This window comes from Leucoraja erinacea, chromosome 7 (genome assembly GCF_028641065.1).
Source record: "Leucoraja erinacea ecotype New England chromosome 7, Leri_hhj_1, whole genome shotgun sequence".
Taxonomy (NCBI): domain Eukaryota; kingdom Metazoa; phylum Chordata; class Chondrichthyes; order Rajiformes; family Rajidae; genus Leucoraja; species Leucoraja erinaceus.
The window spans coordinates 7,734,033-7,753,670 of record NC_073383.1 but is presented as its reverse complement, the minus strand read 5'-3'; the positions used below and the strand labels follow the sequence as shown (position 1 = coordinate 7,753,670).

At 44.8% G+C, this 19,638-nt stretch overlaps 1 protein-coding gene across 2 annotated transcripts in view; it reads right to left on the bottom strand.

The window, feature by feature from the left end:
- satb2 (SATB homeobox 2) overlaps positions 1-19,638 on the bottom strand; it is a 200,264-nt gene that overhangs the window by 49,993 nt on the left and 130,633 nt on the right. For both annotated transcript variants that reach the window (XM_055637731.1, XM_055637730.1), the window contains one exon: positions 2,415-2,612. In XM_055637731.1, coding sequence (XP_055493706.1) covers positions 2,415-2,612 — 198 coding nt within the window. The remainder of the gene's footprint in view (positions 1-2,414; positions 2,613-19,638) is intronic.

Genomic DNA, 19,638 nt, shown 5'->3' with positions numbered 1-19,638 from the left:
CATCTTTGTCTCATACTCTAATTCTTCCTTTCTTATTAAAACATCTAGACTATGGAACAGCATCCCTCTTCCCATCAGAACTGCCCCCTCCATCAACTCTTTTAAGTCTAGACTTAAAACTTATTGACACTCGCCTTTCTTGAGTCCACTGAGGGGGCGCTGTATTTATGTATTTATGCATGCATTGTTGATCTATGTACCACTGTTTGTAGCACGTTTGGCACTTGCACTGATGTAAAGCACTTTGGTCAACGAGAGTTGTGCTGTAGAATATGCTATGGAAATAAAATTAACTTGACTTGACTAATCCATGTTTTTTTCGAAATGTTCCAAACCGCTGATCTGCCACCCTTTATGCAATCATATCGTTCTGCCAAATTTTATTTAACACTCTCAGCAAAAAAACAAACTGCTGGAGAAACTCAGCGTGTCAGGAGGAAATGGACAGCAGGCATTACGGCTCGGGACCTTTCGTAGTAAACAACAATGAACAACGCTCTAACCTTCATAGAGTAGAGGATCGAGGCCTGATGCAATATGCACCAGAAATTTTATTTATATAATGCATGGCTTTACCTGAGTCACAAATAGTTCAGACTTCCATTGGCCATTTCTCCAGAATGTACATGACTGCGTCCATGTCTGAATTTACACTACACTACCCCTTGCCCATCAGCTTGTTATTCCAGGGTTGCAGCTGCGACCTCTTATTATTGCTTAAGTAATCTCATTAGAGAAGTGCAGATCCTGTTAGGTATTAATTGGAAAATAATGAAATTGCTTTTAATGAGCTTTGTTTTTGTTTCACCGTTTATATCATCCCTGTCTATTGGTTCACAATCAGGAAACCTTGCCTTATTAAATTCATAATAACTTAGTCGATGGATTTTGGATATTTTCCAGGGGATGAAGCATGACAGTTTAAACCCTACTGCAATGTTCTTCCAGATTCAGCTTTCCAGTTAGCACCACACACAAAAAAAACCTTTTCTTTGTGTTTTTATTTCTCCATGGTCAACTGTACATTTCTGGATCAACCGTGGTGACTTGCAGTGTTGGTGAGAGCTTGATTCAGTCTCATTCATTTTTATGGAGAAACGGATGTTGATTGTGCAAGGAAAATCAACTTGTTTTGACAATACCGGCAGTGAATAAGTTGTCAGCAGTGTACAATGGGTGATCATGTTTCAACTGCCTCTTAGCGTACCTACCCGTTCTTTAATTCAATTATCTGGAATGAAACCCAACACGGGTGGCCCATCAAGCATGCAATTGATGCAATGATGATTTAGCACAGCATCCCAGGCAGGCAAATTTCTAATCCTTGTGTTAAAGTCACTGATAGTAATAGAGTTATACAGTACAGAAATGCCCCTTCTGCCCACCACATCATGCCAACCTTTTTACCCATCTACACTATTCTCATTTGCCAGCATGAAGTCTGTCTCCTTCTATCTTTCCTGATATGCGTCCAAAGTTCTCTTAAATGTAGTGATGATGCCCGACTCCATTAAACCCTCTGGCAATGAGTTCCAGACATTAATCATTCTCAAACTAAGACACTTTGCCCTAAAATCCCCAATAATGTGTAAAGTTCGTGGTTACAGGATCGAGGGAGCTGGTTTGGCAACACTTTCATTATATCTGCAAGTGTGACCTTATTTTTTTTGGTCATCATCTGTCTCATTAATTCTCTGCCCACTCTGACTCCACTCTGAACTTCCATCTTTAGACTGGGCACACTACAGCAGTCCGGACTTAAAAATGGTCAACTATTTCTGGTTAATCATCCTCCTGAGCCATCATTTGACTTTTACCACTATCATGCAATCCCTTCTCCCTCAAGGATGAGGTGTTCCTATTGTTATCGTGTTTCTTGCCCCTTCAGCTTCAAGCTTCACAGGTTTGGTCTCATTTTGCTTCCAGATCTGTTGAGAGATCATTGATCTGAAAAGCCAACTCGGTTTATCTCTCCACATGTGCAGCCTGACCTGCAGATTATTTCCAGCATTTTGTTTCACTACTGCCTTCCTTGTTGTGGACATGGTACGCAAAGGAGATGAGTGGGGCAAATTGTTTTACAGAGAGATTGGTGGGCATTTGTTACACACCGCCAGCAGTGGTGGTGGAGGCTAATCTGATGGTGGTGATTACGAGGGTTTTAAATGTGCAGGGTACAGAGGGCTAGGGATCCACCTGTAGGCAGAGGAGATCAACTTGGCATTGTATTCAGCAGTGGATCTGCTCCTGTGCTGTACCTTTCTATGGTCTATAACACCAGTTATATCACCAGGAGAGATATGCATCTGTTAACTAATTCACAACAAATTTCATTTCCATTCATATAAAGTCTTTGACCTAGTGCTTGACACACAGTCTGGACCTGTTAAATCAGCATAAATGGACTTTCCCACCTGGATAGGTTCTGGGGACAGTTGGACAACATGTTGTAAACGTTCATTGTGATGGTGCCGTGATTCCTCCTCGTAGACGATATCCCTCTCGGCTTGAGGAAGGCTCAGGAAACGCAGGATAGTGCACAGGTTTTCCCACAGGGTTCTGTTCTCTGGAGTAGGGTTTTCCTTCCAGCGGAGTAGCTCACACAACCATCCCTGTGTACAAGGAAGACGGAGAAATGACATGAGCCCCTGGCTGGAAAAGTGAAATGGTCCATTGTTCACAGTAAAGTACAAACCAGTCACCAAGCAAACATGTCAGCCAGCATTCATATCAAGAGGACCGCAATACAAAAACAGGGATGCAAGAGCGGAACTCGCTATCAAAACATGGAGGGGACGGGGGACACAATTATTTGGCGGCCACGCGCGCATGCGCTCACTCACACGTGCGCGAGGCTTCGGAGGCTCAATCGATCACTAAATGCAGCTCAACTCTGCCTGTCTCACCGGGTTAACTACAGCGGCTTTTCCGCGCTGGCCATATTTCCCGCAAGCCCATCCAGGGTGGTACGTTACTGTGCACGTGATGGGACAGGCAGAGTTGAGCTGGGTTTAGTGCTGTTTCTCTGCGCTGGCTGTGGGCCTGGGGGTACAGCTCGCGTCTGACTCACGACCACTCTGGCCACCCGTGGGGAGGGGCACTGGGGACAACGCTGGAGACCCGGCCGGGATCCTGCCTGCGGATGAGGCGCAGGTCTGTGCCACGTCTCCCTCCTCCAATCGCCGCGCTCTATCCTCAGTCCCACCTCCCACTCCTCCCTCCTCCAATCATCGCGCCCTCGATCATCAGTCCCACCCCCACTGCCTCGCGGAAAGCGGAGATTTTAAAATCGGGATCACAAAAACTTGGGGAGGATGTCCCCCACCTCTCAAAACATGGGGGGGGGGGGGGGGCGTGTCCCCTCTGCCCCCCCCCCCCCCCCCCCCGGGTTTCCGCCCCTGCAGAGATATAATGCTGAGGCTCTATTCGGCACTGATCAGGCCGAATACTTTGGAGTACTGTGAGCAAATTTGGGCTCCATATCGGAGGAATGATGTGCTGGCTCTGGAGAGGGTCCAGAGGAGGTTTACAAGAATGATCCCAGGAATGAGTGGGTTAGCATATGATGAGCGTTTATACAGCACTCTACTCGCTGGAGTTTAGAAGGTTGAGGGGGGACCTCATTGAAACATACAGAATAATGAAAGGCGTAGATAGAGTAAACGTGGAAAGGATGTTTCCGCGGGTGGGAGCGTCTAAGACCAGAGGTCATAGTGCCAGAATTATATGGCGTTCTTTTGGAAAGAAGATGAGGAGGAATTTCTCTAATCAGAGGGTAGTTAATCTGTGGAACTCATTGCCGCCGAAGGCTGTGGAGGTTAAGTCAGTGGATATTTTTAAGGCAGCGATAGACCAATTCTTGATTAGAACGAGTGTCATGGGGAGAAGGCAGGAAAATGGGATTAGGAAGCAGAGATCAGCCTCCTAATCCCTATATACCCCAATAACCTGAACTTGTGAAATTGTAAAGTCAAATAATTGCTCTGTGCATCACAGATTTATAGCCAGGAATGAAAAAATGAATACTTTCAATAACAACTTGCTGGGTAGAAAATGCATCAGAGTCTATGTGTAGTCAAGTTTAGAAATTGCAGGGCAGAATAAAAATTGATCAATGAACCAGCTATTTAGTGTGAGGTCGGTGACCTGCTTATCAATATTTTAACAGATTGTCTGTAGTCCCAGATGAATCTGAAATGATGATTCCTTTTTAACAGTTAGACAATAGTGCTGGAGAAACTCAGCGGGTGTGGCAGCATCTATGGAGCAAAGGAAATAGGCAACGTTTCGGGCCGAAACCCTTCTTCAGACTGAAGAAGGGTTTCGGGCCGAAACATTGCCTATTTCCTTCGCTCCATAGATGCTACCGAACCTGCTGAGTTTTTCCAGCACTTTTGCATACCTTCGATTTTCCAGCATCTGCAGTTCCTTCTTGAACATTCCTTCTTAACAATTGGATGCAATTTAGATTTAGCTAGAAAGATGAAAGAGAAGTATGTTTTGTTGCATACAGTTTTGGTCTCCTAATCTGAGGAAAGACATTCTTGCCATAGAGGGAGTACAGAGAAGATTCACCAGACTGATTCCTGGGATGTCAGGACTTTCATATGAAGAAGGACAGGATAGACTCGCTAGTTTGTACTCGCTAGAATTTAGAAGATTGAGGGGGGATCTTATAGAACCTTACAAAATTCTTAAGGGGTTGGACAGGCTAGTTGCAGGAAGATTGTTCCCGATGTTGGGGAAGTCCAGAACAAGGGGTCACAGTTTAAGGATAAGGGGGAAATCTTTTAGGACCGAGATGAGGAAAACATTTTTCACACAGAGAGTGGTGAATCTGTGGAATTCTCTGCCACAGAAGGTAGTTGAGGCCAGTTCATTGGCTATATTTAAGAGGGAGTTAGATGTGGTCCTTGTGGCTAAAGGGATCAGGGGGTATGGAGAGAAGGCAGGTACAGGATACTGAGTTGGATGATCAGCCATGATCATATTGAATGGCGGTGCAGGCTCGAAGGGCCGAATGGCCTACTCCTGCACCTATTTTCTATGTTTTTGTTTTTGTAACAGGGCTGCCTCAACTTACAACGTAAATCTGATTGGGTGTAAAGTGAAGGTGGCCATTTGGAGGGTGTCCAACATGGTGATGTGACTATATTTTACAGGCAGGTTCAAAACAATCCAATTACTCCCCATCCCCTAAAAGTTGGGCATTTGTAGTTGCTGGCTCACACAATAGGCTTCCTTCTTTACTTATTGCTTCATTTATTATGGCACAGCATCCCACATGAAAAAATTCATTGGTCCAAAAGTTAACACCGCAGCTGTGGTCTGCGGAGCTTCCAGCCGCGGACAGCGCTGACTTTAACATCGCGGAGTCCTGGGATCCCTTTGCCGAGGGCCACCAGTGTTGAATCTCCAGCACGGCCTGTAGACTTCGGGAGCCGCGGTCTCCGGTAGGAAGCGGCCAATTCGGAACTCCAAGCCGCTGAGAATGTTCTACCGTTCCGACGTCGGAGTTTCGATCATTTCGAACATTGGGACGCCGTGGCGGCGATTGCAGAAGGCTCGAGGCCCCGACCACGGGTGAACAAAGCGGAAGGAAGCTGACTAAACTTTATTGCCTTCCCTCACAGTGGGAAACGTTGATTCCGCTGTGCGGGGACGTCATGTTAAATTCTATCGTGTGTTGTGTTATTTTTATTCGTGTGGCTGTATGGTAACTCAAATTTCACTGTACCAATTGGAGCATGTGACAACAAATGTGAACTTGAACTTGATCTTTCTCTGCAAGTATTCAAGCCTATAAAGATTCAACTTTTATTTTAATGAGATGGTTATAAATCTCCTCTTTGCTTCACTTGCTTAGTTACAATGAGATCGTGATTAAGTGGCTTTAAAGGGTAGAAACAAGAAACTACAGATGCTAGTTTACCAAGGAAAAATACAACTGGAGCAACTCAGCAGGCCAGGCAGCATCCCTGGAGAATATGGATGGGTGATGTTTCGGGCAAGAACTTTTTTAAAAAAAAGCTTACACACTGGTAACTAATCGTGCTGTTTTACTTAGAAACCTCCAACAAGTACGTTAAATATTTTGCACAGCATCGTAACAATATTTGCCGGTCCTAAACCAGCCTGATGATAAATTATCTGAATTGAGGTCCAAGTTTCAGCCCCACCAAAATGTCTGTTGCAAATATGTCCTGAACCCACAGTAAATTATATTCATAATCACATAAAATTGTTGGGAAAAGAGCTCACCGTTCAGTCATTAAGCCTGATTCAATGAAACAAAGACTGAAATTAGGTCTTAATTTAGCTCTATTCACGAGTTATAGGAGTAGAATTAGGCCAATTGGCCCATGGAGTCTACTCCGACATTCAATCATGGCTGATTTCTGCCTCCTAATCCCACTTTCCTGCCTTCTCCACATAAACCTTGACACCCGATCTAATCAAGAATTTGTCTATCTCTGCCTTAAAGATATCCACTGACGACCTCCACAGCCCTCCGTGGCAATGAGTTCCACAGATTAACTACCCTTTGACAAAATAAGTTCCTCCTCACCTCCTTTCTGAAAGTGTACCCTTTAATTCTGAGCCTATGACCTCTGGTCCTAGACTCTCCCACCAACCTTCCTTGTTACTCTTTTCGAACCAGGAATTCCAATTCAGCATCTCGAGATAAGAGAGGTTCCAAATTCCCCCTCCCCCGTTTCCTCATGTTGCTCTTTAACGATCTGCATCTTAAAATGGTGGCAACTTGTCCAGTGCTACTCGTGAAAGAGATTCGTGATTCAAGATTCAAGAGAGTTTATTGTCATGTGTCACAGATAGGACAATGAAATTCTTGCTTTGCTTCAGCACAACAGAATATTGTAGGCATAAATAAATACAGAACAGATCAATGTGTCCATATACCATTGAATATATATATATATACACACATAAATAAGCATATAAAGTGCAATAGGCTATTAAAGTTCAGATTTGTGTTTGAGTTGAGTGATGGCTGGGAGTGATGGCTGAGTTGTCTGATGGCTGTGGGGAAGTAGCTATTCCTGAACCTGGATGTTGCAGATTTCAGGCTCCTGTACCTTCTACCTGAAGGTAACAGGGAGATTAGTGTGTGGCCAGGATGGTGTGGGTCCTTGATAATGCTGCCAGCCTTTTTGAGGCAGCGACTGCGTTAGATCCCCTCGGAGGTAGGGGGGTCAGAAACCGATGATGGACTGGGCAGTGTTTACAACTGGGAGGGGAGTATTTTAAGGATGTTTCTCCAGCTTTTTTGTGTAACCTTCGATTCTCCAGCATCTGCAGTTCCTTCTTAAACAATCAGATCAGCTGTTCAGTATTGTGGGGCATCTGTCCTGCACGCACTTAAGGTTAATATATATGTACCGAGGCTCTCGATCTATCTGATGGAACACAGTTCTTTAGGTGGATTCTATGCCTCTATACAGCTGAGGTATTCGTTCCACTCCATCCCTTGAGATAAACCACAACCATCCATTTGCGCAGTCACACCTGCTTTGAGTAATTTATATAATGGATGCACAGGTTCTTCTATTTCCAGAACTCCTAATCCCTTGCCTTGAAGAAAATGTTTTGTGTTTCTTGTGAACAAAATCAATTATCTCACCGATCCCCACACTGGACTCCAACTGCCATAAACTCTCTGGCTGACTTAATATATCCATGTCCTTTTGTAACCTTACAGAACACATGCTGTACATCTGAAATGCTGGGAATGCTCAGCAGGTTAGGCGGCCCCTGTGGAGACAGAGACAGGGCTAATCGTTCAAGCCAATGACCTTTCATCAGAACCTTGCTATAAAAGGTCATTGACTTGCTTCTCTACCTGACAGGTCCACCTACTTAGGGGGCAGCACGGTGGCGCAGCGGCAGAGATGCTGCCTTATAGCGCCAGAGATCCGGGTTCAATCATTTCTATGGGTGCTTGTCTGTGCGGAGTTTGCATGTTCTCCGAATTACCGCGTGAGTTTTCTCCTCCCATGCTCCAAAGGCGTACAGGTTTGTAGGTTAATTGGCTTGGAATAAATGTAAAAGTGATCCCTAGTGTGTGTAGGATGGTGTTAATGTGCGGGGATCGCTGGACAGTGCGGACTCGGTGGGCCGAAGAGCCTGCATCTCTAAACTAAACTAAACTAAACTAAACTAAACCAAAACTAAACCTACCTGGAGTGAATCTTCAAGCAGTAACTTTCTGAATGAAGTCATCCCCAAAATAGCTGAGCATCTCCACACTATGTACCTGGCAAGCCCTTCCTTCAGGAATGCTTCGATGCCGCCAGGCCCAGCAGCTGTTAAAACTGTTACAGTCTGAATGCTTTAACACTGTAGGCCTTGAGATATTTCTCAAGAGAATTCAGGCCATTAACACTATTTCTTTCTCCGAAGACACTACCTAACCTGCAAAGCATTTGCAAATGTTTACATTTCGTATTTATATCCTAAGATATAAAATTAATAGGTTCATCACCTTTTGCATGCAGAATTTCCTTCTTATTTCAGTCTTAAACAGCTTACCTCTTATTCTCAAAATGTGATCCCCCTAGTTCTGTTGTCAGGCAAAACATTCTCCTGCATCTGGTCTGTCAAGCTCTTAAAGAATTATGCATGCTTCAGCAAAATCTCCACTCATTCTTCTAAACTCTGGAGAATACAGTCCTAGTCTACTCTTTTCTTGTTTGGTAAATTCACCATTCCTGAGAGCAGTCCGATGAACCTTTGCTGCATCTCCTCTGTGGCATGTGTACCCTTTCTAAGGCAAAGAGACCAAATCCTTACACGGTTCACCATTGTGTGATGCTCATAGCGTCATAGAGTGATACAGTGTGGAAACAGGCCCTTCAGCCCAACTTGCCCAAACCGGCCAGCATGTTGCAGTTAAACTAGTCCCACCAGCCTGCGTTTGGTCCATATCCCTCCAAACATATCCTATTCATGTACCTGTCCAAATGTTTCTTAAATGCTGGGATAGTCTCTGCCTCAGACTTTGAAGACAAACTTTCTGATGAAAACCTGTGTTGATTAATTTTAGCAACTAGAGCGGGAGCGGGGCCTACATCACTGCCCCGCGCGGCTTGGAATGGCCGCGGGACTCTGCGAGCGCACGCCGGGGGCTCTAACACCAAGACCCGGTGTGCGATCTTGTGGCTTTAATGGCCGCGGGACAATCGCCATTTTGACTTTGACTCTGACATTAAGTTTTTTTTTTTGGCCTTCCATGACAGCAATGTGATGGATGTTTATGTAAAATGTAAATTATGTTGTGTCTGGGGTCTATTTGGCTGTAATGTATGGCTGCAGAAACGGCATTTCGTTTGGACCTCAAGGGGTCCAAATGACAATTGTATTGTATTGTATTGTATTGTATTGTATTGTAGAGAGACTATAGATGAAGTCCATTTTGAGTTGGTGTGGAAACCTAGGGTTAAGTGGGGTTTTTTGTGCCATTCTTTGGTTCACTGTCAGCCTCTGAATGTCAGAATTTGTCTTGATGGTTATTGAGGATGATCATAGGATGATTCTGCAGAGTAGGACAAGTGTTGACGTCAAGCTTGGGCAAAGATTATGTTCTTGGTTTTCATGTTGTTAGTTCAGGTGATCATAATGCCTGAGATTTCATAGGTGTTAATCAACCTCCTTAACCAGATAGTACGCAATCAGATCATTTGTCAAGGTAGGTATCAGGGAATGTTATTTGCTGTTCAGAACAGAAAGAGAAGCTGGGAGTTGGTCAAGACCCTTGTTGTCAGGAAGTAGTCACCGTGAGGTGGGTAACAGTAAATAACAGACAATTAGGAACTATTGCAAGTATCTGTACGCTATGGATCGCTTGATTGTAATTATGTATTGACTTTACACTGACTGGTTAGCGCGCAACAAAAGCTTTTCACTGTACCTTGGTACCCATGACAATAAACTAAACTGAACTACAGTTATCATTCTTATTGAATGTGTTAAGATAGATCCATATTGTACAAGTGGCACTGTTCCCAGGGAAGCCAGACGAGATATAAAGTACAACTGCCACTGGAAGATCATCAACTTGGTGAAAGACACACTTTGATCTGCCTGAAATTTTTGTCTTCCAGGGCAACGAGACGCCTGCACGCGAATACTGTCAACTGGCACATTCCATTGTGCAGGAGTACATGGTGAAGAACGGACTGAGCTTCTGTGAGGGCAGATCACAGCCTATTGGGCCTCTCCTCACTAGACACCAAGGGACTATGTGGTGGAACAACCACTCAAACATTTCACCGAGGCAATGTTTAATAAGAAATATTAGAGGCATTGTCACTTCAAGGGGATGCATTGAATTGCTTGGTATAATGAATGTAGATTCAGAAAGCCCTCGTTATAACGGACCATGGTGGGGGGGAATGGTGTCCGTTATTGCCGATTGTCCTCTATAACAGAGCAAGGGATTATCATTGCAAAGTAGTAGAAAAGAAATTGCAGATGCTGCATTATATACAAAAGGGTATAAAGTGCTAGAGTAACTCAGCAAGTGTGGCAGCATCACTGGAGAACATGGATAGGTGACATTTTGAGTCAAAACTCTTCTTCAGACTCTCAGTCTGACTGGGCCTGGAATCCAGGTGAGTTAACCAGGTCTGCTGGAGCCAGGGGAGGGGGGAGGATCGGTGGAGTCATTGGTCGCGGCCCATGGGCGGCTGGAGTTCAGGTAAGGGTCAGTGGCGGCAGTGGTGGTGGCAGCGGCTGGCGCAGCCTGGAGCAGCTGAGGCTGTGTGGACCAGGGTTAGCATCGGCAGCCTGGCCTGGCAGCAGCAAGGGAGGTGATGTTGGCTGGGGCTGGCGGTGGCAGGGGAAGTGGAGCTGGCAGTTGTCGGCAGCCCTGACCTGCAGTGAAGGTTGGCTGCCCAGCCTGTAAGTGGCAGGGGAGGCAGTGCGGGCCGGGGATGGCTTAAGCAGCCTGGACTGGTGGTAGTCAGCTCTCTGGCCTGGAAGCAGCCGGGAAGGCAATGCGGGCTGAGGACGGCAACCGCAGCTACGCCTGGCGGTGAAGGCTGGCAGCCCAGCCTGTAAACTGCCGGGGAGGAATGCAAGCCGGGGGGTGGCATTGGCAGCCCAGCGATGAAGATCGGTACATCTGTCTGCTATAGCGAATACCCATTATAATGATGAATGTATACTCTAATGACATCTCAATTGTATTTATTGTAAACATTACAAATAAAGCATATTTTTGAAAAACGTTTGTGCGAATTTGCCAGTCTCTAAATATGCAGTTATGAATTTAAATTGTTTCAAATCATTATTATCACATTATTATGATGCCAAAATATGTTTTAATTTTACATATTCTAAGAAACAAGACGAGTCAATTCTCTCAAATGTACACCAAGAGTGTCCACTGCAAAGAAGAGCATTCCATTAGAGACTAGACTATGTGGGACCCGTTGGGTCCCATGTTCACACGTTGCGTTGGGGGACCAGGAGGGCTGGTCCCCCAACGCAATATTCCATCTCTCCACCATTTCCAATATTGGTGGCCCGTGGGGCTTTCTGGAGTGCTAGTATTGGTGTTGTGGGCTGAAAGGACTGGTTTCCAGAGGGCTAGTATGGGCATTTTGGGCCGAATGGATTCTCGGGCTGGCAGCTCAGTCACTCAGGCCTGGTGGGCTGGCAGTTCACTCATGGCTATTCATTGAAATTCCATTTCAAGCAGAGTGCAGGCCACCAAATTCAAATGCAATTTCATACCATTTGGGCTTTATATTCGTGCCCCCCCCCCCCCCCCCCCAGAATGGGTGTTACCTTCATCCTGGTGATTGACAGGCTGATCTCAAGATTTTTTAAACATTCATAACTTTTTTATTTTTCATCGATCGGAAAAATCCTCAGGGCTGCCTCAGCGGAGGAGGACTGTGAGTAAGATGGCCAAAAATCATAGCGATATAGGGTAGCGTTTTTTTCTAAAATCAATATACAGCACAGACAGGAAGTGGTCAAGATGAGACTTTTAGTTATATAGATAGATGCTGTGAACATATTGCCACTTCAAAGAATCAATCTGCATTTCAATTAGCAAATCAAGATTTAAAAAATTCAAAGTTAGACACAAATGCTGGAGTAACTCAGCGGGTGAGGCAGCATCTATGGAGCGAAGGAATGGCCGATGTTTCGGGTCGAGATCCTTCTTCAGACTTGAATATATTCATATGGAGTTTATATCTCCAAGTGAAATATCCACCCCAATAACCACCAAGACAATAATTCCCATTCGCCAATGTGCTCGCTTTACATACATGGAATTCATCCTGAAATCCTTATTTAAAAAACATTAATAAACCGCAGAGATGAAGAGTGAAAATAAAATATTTTCAACAAAAGGAAGAAAATTCTGTGTTTCACGCATTCATTGCAATTTTGCAAACTATGTTATGAAAAAAGAAATCCTCCTATACTATGTCTTAGATATTGGGAACAAACTAAGCGGAAAGTTGCCTTTGTGCTGTGAGCACTGTGAAACCTTCCAAACATTGACATTTCATTGGATATATCAGGTCCACAGAGGAGAGGGTTGTAACTGATACATCTAACAAAATGTTTATCTGTACTTGATGTGAAATATACTGAAGCATTTAGATTTTTCAAAAATGTGACAATTTTTTGAATCTTTTAAAACATATCCCTTGTTTACAATTTATTGTTGTGCTCATGGTTTTAATGTTATAGCTTAGGAATTATTGTTGATATAAGTATGACAAGCATGATAAGTATGACAAGTATGACAAGGGTTACCAACATATTTAAATAACTCCAACAAATAGCATCACTTAAATATTATAATAAGAATTCCTCCAGTAATATTCTTCCACTTCCGATGCATGGTACCAAGTCTAATTACCAAGTTTGGTTCTTCTGCAGTTGTATAGGGCTCTGATGAGACCACATCTGGAGTATTGTGTACAGTTTTGGTCTCCTAATTTGAAGAAGGACATCCTTGTGATTAAGGCAGTGCAGCGTAGGTTCATGAGATTGATCCCTGGGACGGGTGGACTGTCATATGAGGAAAGATTGAAAAGCCGAGGCTTGTATTCACTGGAGTTTAGAAGGATGAGGGGTAATCTTATAGAAACATATAAAATTATAAAAGGACTGGACAAGCTAGATGCAGGAAAACATTTCCCAATGTTGGGCGAGTCCAGAACCAGGGGCCACAGTCTTAGAATAAAGGGGAGATTTAAGACTGAGATGAGAAAAAACTTTTTCCACCCAGAGAGTTGTGAATTTATGGAATTCCCTGCCACAGAGGACAGTGGAGGCCAAATCACTGGAGGGATTTAAGAGAGAGTTAGATAGAGCTCTAGGAGCTAGTGGAGTCAAGGGATATGGGGAGAAAGCAGGTACGGGTTATTGATAGGGGACGATCAGCCAAGATCACAATGAAAGGTGCTGGCTCGAAGGGCCGAATGGCCTCCTCCTGCACCTATTTTCTATGTTTCTATGAAGAACAAATCAAGAGAAAAGTTCATAGCCTGTAGGAGCAGAATTGTCTATCTCTACCTTAAAAATATCCATTGACGTCCTCCACAGCCTTCAATGGCAATGAATTCCACAGATTCACCACCCTCTGACTAAAGAAACTCCTCCTCAAATCCTTTCTAACGATACATTATTTTATTCTGAGGCTATGGCCTCTGGTCCTAGACTCTCCCACTAGTGGAAACATCCTCTCCACATCCACTCTATCCAGGCCTTTCACTATTGGGTAAGTTTCAATGAGGTACCCCCTCATCCTTCTAAACTCCAGTGAGTACAGGCCCAGTGCAGTTAAACGCTCATCATATGTTAACCCACTCATTCCTGGGATAATTCTCGTTGCTGAAAAACAGCTTTGAAAACATAGTAACGGGCAGGCAGGCAGGCAGGCAGGCAGGATGACTTATTTTCTTTAATTGCAAATTTGATGTATTTTCAATAAAACATCACATCACTATTTTGGTGCTTTGAAATTGTGCATAATATTATCCACATCTCACTGCAAAGAGAAAGTGTGGATATGCTATGGGTAAGAGTTGGAATAGCCACCCTCAGCCACAACAGGATCTAGCGTCATGTGTGTCTTTATTAGAAATGATACATTACAGCCTAACATTGTCATTGCAGAAAATCCATCACATATTCATTTATCCCAACTCCTCTCGTAAGAAAGCAGACCAAACCTGCCTAATATAGGGCATGGATAACATTCCCTGATCAACACTCACACAGTCTAATGATCCAAAAGAAGCAAGGAGATTGCTTCCTGTGGGAATAATAACTGGCCGTCCAAAGAAACAATTCTTCTCTCCGATTCAATGCACTTTGCAGAGCAACAGGTAGACAGAGCAGAGATGGATACATTAATTTTGTGTAGAATATGGTGATCAGCAAGGAGGAATAAACATGATATGGGAAGATTGAAAAAGAGTGTTGGGAGGCTTATTAAATAAATGAGCCAAATTAGATAATACAAATACATTTGTTTCAACCAAATCTCAATTGTGCACTGGTAATGAAACTTTGGAATAATTTGTTACTTTGGAGTACCCTACCCTACCCAAGTGAATTTCCCCAACAGATGGGTTCTTTGCACTTGAGTGGATTACACAGTTTATGCCCAGTGATTTAATATTCCGGAAGTTGCGGCGCTGTGAAACGGCTGCGGCTCGCCTGCAGTCTGTCGGTTTTTACTTTTTTGTGTGTTTTTTTTGTCTTGTTCAGTTAAACTTTTGGTTATTAGGTTGCGTTATGCGGCGTGTGGGGGGGGGGGATGAAACAGGGCTTTTTGTCTCTCCCTTCCGGGGAATGCGACTTTCTTGTCATATCCCCCTTCTCTTCCCCTGAGCTGAGCTGAGGCCTAATGGCGGAGCTGGCGGCCTCCAACCTGCGACCGACCTCGAGGATCCGGAGGTAGAGCCAGCCAGGACTTACAAACGCGAGGCTGGCCGTCTTCGAGCTGCGGTGGCGTTCGGGCAGCGGCTCGACTCGGCGCTCCAGTGAGGGTGGACGGCGCGGGGCTGAGGCACTCCTGTGAGGGCGGACCGGCTCACGGCTGGAAGGCGCTCCCGTGTGGGCAGCCCGGCTCCCGGCTGGAAGGTGCTCCCGTGAGGACGGCTCGGCTCCCGGCTGGAAGGCGCTCTCGTGGGGGCAGCCCGGTGCGGGGCTGAGATGTTCCTGAGACGCTCCCATGTGGGCGGCCCGGTGCGGGGCGGAGACGGTGCTCCAGTGGCTGAGGCGGCGGTCTGGCGGCGGCGACCTGAATCCGGGGCTCGGCCACGGGCCAGTGGATGACATCATCGGGAGCTCGCGGGTCACAGGTTGATGCCTGTTTTCCGGAGCTCCCGCGGCAACAGCTGTGGCCGCTGGACTGGAGGGCGGCAGCTTCGACCACCCCTGGGCCGCGGAGCTTGAACCGTGGGACTGACTTACCATCGCCCGGTGGGGTATCGTCTCAGCGCAGAGGGAGAAGAGGAGGGAAGAGACAGTAACCCTAAGACTTTTGCCTCCATCACAGTGAGGAGGTGCTTGGTGAACTCACTGTGGTGGATGTTCATTTGTGTTTATTGTGTGTTGTTTATTATTACATGTATGGCTGCAGGCAACGACATTTCGTTCAGACCGAAAGGTCTGAAAGACAAATAGAGGATTCAATATTGCCAGTTACAAATGTTTTAAAATTAAATATTTATAAAGATGAAACAACTCAATATTATATTTCCCACAATTAAAATTATACAATGACCCCTGAAATAGATTTGGGTAGATATTTGTCCATGATTGCTGAGGGTACACATCGACATCGTAATAATTGTGTTCCACTCACCACCACTATCTTGCGGCTATTTTTGAGAACTTTCAAGAATAACTTCAAAGTTCAATATTCTTACAATGGAAGTTAAAGAACTTTCAACTGTACATTTCAATTATGGTAAAGTACCCACTTTGATATAGATTTAAGCAGTGTACAATATTTAACTTGCCAGTATGTTCATCATTTTACTTCCGTATGCACCTGCTGTCAAATTCTTCTATTATAAATTTCCACATACATTGACTAAGCAAACTGCTTATGTAAAGTTGTCACAGTGTGCCTGCATGCACTCACTATTGGAACAACTTTGCTTTGACTTGTGTACAGAGGTACTTACAATGTTCGGAGTATAATATATAATATTGCCACGAGAATACTGGTCTAGTAATGCGCTGACTTCAAAATCTGCTTCACCAAAAGGCAACCTTTGATATTGAATCCCCATGGCTTAATTGCGAGGGAGACCTTCAGCAGGTACATCAGATTTCAAATGTCACACTGTCACATGCAAATCTCCACAATAAAACTTTAACAAGCAAGTCTGAACAAGTGGAGGGAAGGCAATGACTTTATAATCAACAAAGGCAGCAAGAGCATTGCTTAGAAATTAATTTGTGATAATGCTAAATGCAATAAATGAAAATGACAACCCTTTGTTTTGAAATCCCAGTAATGGAATTTAATATCAAATGCATTATCATCGTTACTTTTTTGCCTATCATTGTTCTTTATCTCACTACATCATCACCTGTATCTCTCGTTACCCTCATCGCTAACCAGTCTGACGAAGGGTCTCAACCCGAAACATCGCCCATTCCTTCTCTCCAGAGACGCTGCCTGTCCCACTGAGTTACTCCAGCTTTTTGTGTCTATCTTTGAGTTATTAATGACTCTCCATTGGAAAATGAATAACTACTAGAGTGGTTACATTCCTTCAAATTATGAATTATTTTAACTATAGTTTCAAATATATATATTTTTTAAATAAATTGTGTTTCTGCTACTTCTCTGCCCCTCAATGGATCCATACTTTCTCCTCTTTATTTATTTTCTGCGTCTAATCTGTGTGGTGACATTGAATTTTCTAACATAAAATGCCAGTCTATGTGCATTCCACTGCTGTAGATTTCTCCACCCTTCACCTTATTTTTAAAGAAATGCAGAGTTGTCCCATCATTTGCCAAGATCTCAGTTATTTTGCCCTAAGTGAGTCGCTAAGCTTCCAGCAATTATCCCTGTGCCCGTATGTACAATTCTAACCCATGGTGTTTGCCATCAGATCCCTACTGTAACAAAATCTGGGCCATTGAGTGCTAAATGGTTAAAAATTACTGCAAAATCCGGTGGGGGCGCTGTCCTATACTGCTGCCAATCCTGCAGCTGTCCGGTTTTTTCACTTCTTTTTATTATTTTTAGTACATTAAAGTGTGTAGTCGGGGGGTCTAATCTTTTTATGTGTGGGGGGGTGGTGGGACTGCTTTTTCAAGTCCCTACCTGGTCGGAGAGGCTGCCTTCCTCCGAGCAGCACCTTCGACCTGTCCTCGCGGCCTACCAGCGGGTCCTGGAGTGACGTTTCCTGAGGGGACCTGGCCAGAACCTCGGCTTTGGCGGCGGCACAGCGCTGGAGCGCTATCGCGGAGCGGGCGATGCCTTGCTTGAGTCGCCGCGCTGGAACTCCAGTATGCTGGGACCGCCGATAGTAACATCGTGGAGCCGCGGTTCTGTGGAGCGGCCAGCTGCGGCGCTGAACTTTACATCCCGGAGCCAGTGTGTGAAGCTCCGTTCAGCGCGGTCTGTTGGCTTGGAAGCCGCGGTCTCCGGTGGGAAGGCGGCCGCTCCTGGCACCCCAAGCCGCTGAGGGTTCTCCCGACGCCGGAGTACCATCACCCGGCGAGAACGGCCGGGAACATCGGGCCCCGTAACGGCGACTGTGGAGGCCTCAATAGGCCCGACTTTGGGTGGACAAGAGGATGGGGACTGGACTTTGTGCCTTCCCCCACAGTGGGAACCATTTTTATGTTTTAATGTCAAACTTCTTGAATGCTATGTTGTATTTTTATTAGTGTGCTGCAAGGACATCTGAATTTCCCCTGAATAAGGGGATTAATAAAGTAATATCTATCTATCTATCTATCTATCTATCTATCTATCTATCTCATAAAACAGCTCGCTCTTTATCCTCTCATAAGCAGCACCAAAGGAGAACGTATACAATCTTAAAGTTTTACTTTAAAAAAATGTCAAATCTTTCATCGCAAACAACATCACGTCAATCAGATCATCAGGTTCTATCTCAGTACTGTTAGCAGGGCTTTTCTGTGGCATATTGGCTGTCGTGCTTTCCAATATTGCAACAAAGATTGCACTTCAAAAGTGGCTGTGAAGTGCTTTGAAGGACAATAAAGGACTAACATTTTTACAGCAGCTTACACAACCTCAGGAAATCCCAAAATTCAGTGGCCAGCTAATGAAGTACTTTTGAAGTGAAGTGTGTACAACAAACTTCCACAATAAGTGATGTGATACTGACTATCTAATCTGTTCTATGAAACGTTCATAAAGGGAGAAGCAGCGCTCCTGCTCTTCTTTGAACCAATCCATTGGATCCTTTATCTTCATTTTTGTGATATTAGTTTAGTTTAATTTAGTCTAGTTTAGCTTAGAGATATAGCGAGGAAACAGACCTTTTGGGCCACCGAGTCCACGCCGACCAGCGATCCCCGCACATTAACACCCACCCTACATACATTAGGGACAATTTTACTTTTATACCATGCCAATTAACCTACAAATTAACCTGTACGTCTTTGGTGTGTGGGAGGAAACTGAAGATCTCGGAGAAAACCCACGCAGGTCATAAGTAATAGGAGCAGAATTAGGCCATTCGGGCCATCAGGTCTACTCCGCCAGTCAATCATGGCTGATTAATGTCTCCCTCCGAACCCCATTCTCCTGCCTTCTCCCCATAACTCCTGACACACGGGTCATGGGGAGAACATACAAACTCCGTACAAACAGCACCCATAGTCAGGATCAAACCCAGGTCTCTGACTGTAAGGCAGCAACTCTACTGCTGCGCCACTGTGCCTCCCTATTGTGAGATTATGGCATGGGTCATGCAAATCTTTTTTACTTGCAACTATTGTAGGACTTGCTTCTAATTAAGAGCTAAATCAGTACTGCTTCTCAGCCTTTTAGTTTCATCATGTACCGAGGTACCTGCTCCAGCTGCTAGAAACCTGGGCCTACCAGAACAAGTAAAAAATACAAGTGGGATGAATCATTGAGGATGGCTTTCAAACACCGCCTTGAAGGGCCTGTTCCACTTGGGCATCATTTGCACGACATCATTTACGCGTCACGTCGCACGACACGCACATCGTGACGTGCACATTACGCGCGCATGCCGTGCATTACGGGCACATGGCGCGTGGCGAGGAGTGGTGACGTAAGCAGTGACGCATGGTCGCGCGCGGCGCCCCAGGATTTCGGGGTTCACAAAATCTTTGCCCGCCACCTGCGTGACGCACAAATGATGCCTGAGTGGGCCAGGCCCTTCAAGGCGGTATCTTATTCTTGTGTCCTGTTTATGGACCAGTGGTCCCAACAATACCAAGTTGCAGTGATTATATTCAATGCAGCTAACTGCTACAACACGGTGAAACACATGCAGTTCTTTTTATTGGGACTTTCAAGTAGCACTTTATAACACTTTGTGTTATTTAATAACCATTTCAACCGAGTTACAAAGTTTTGTGATGAAACTGGAATATAAAGAATGGCAT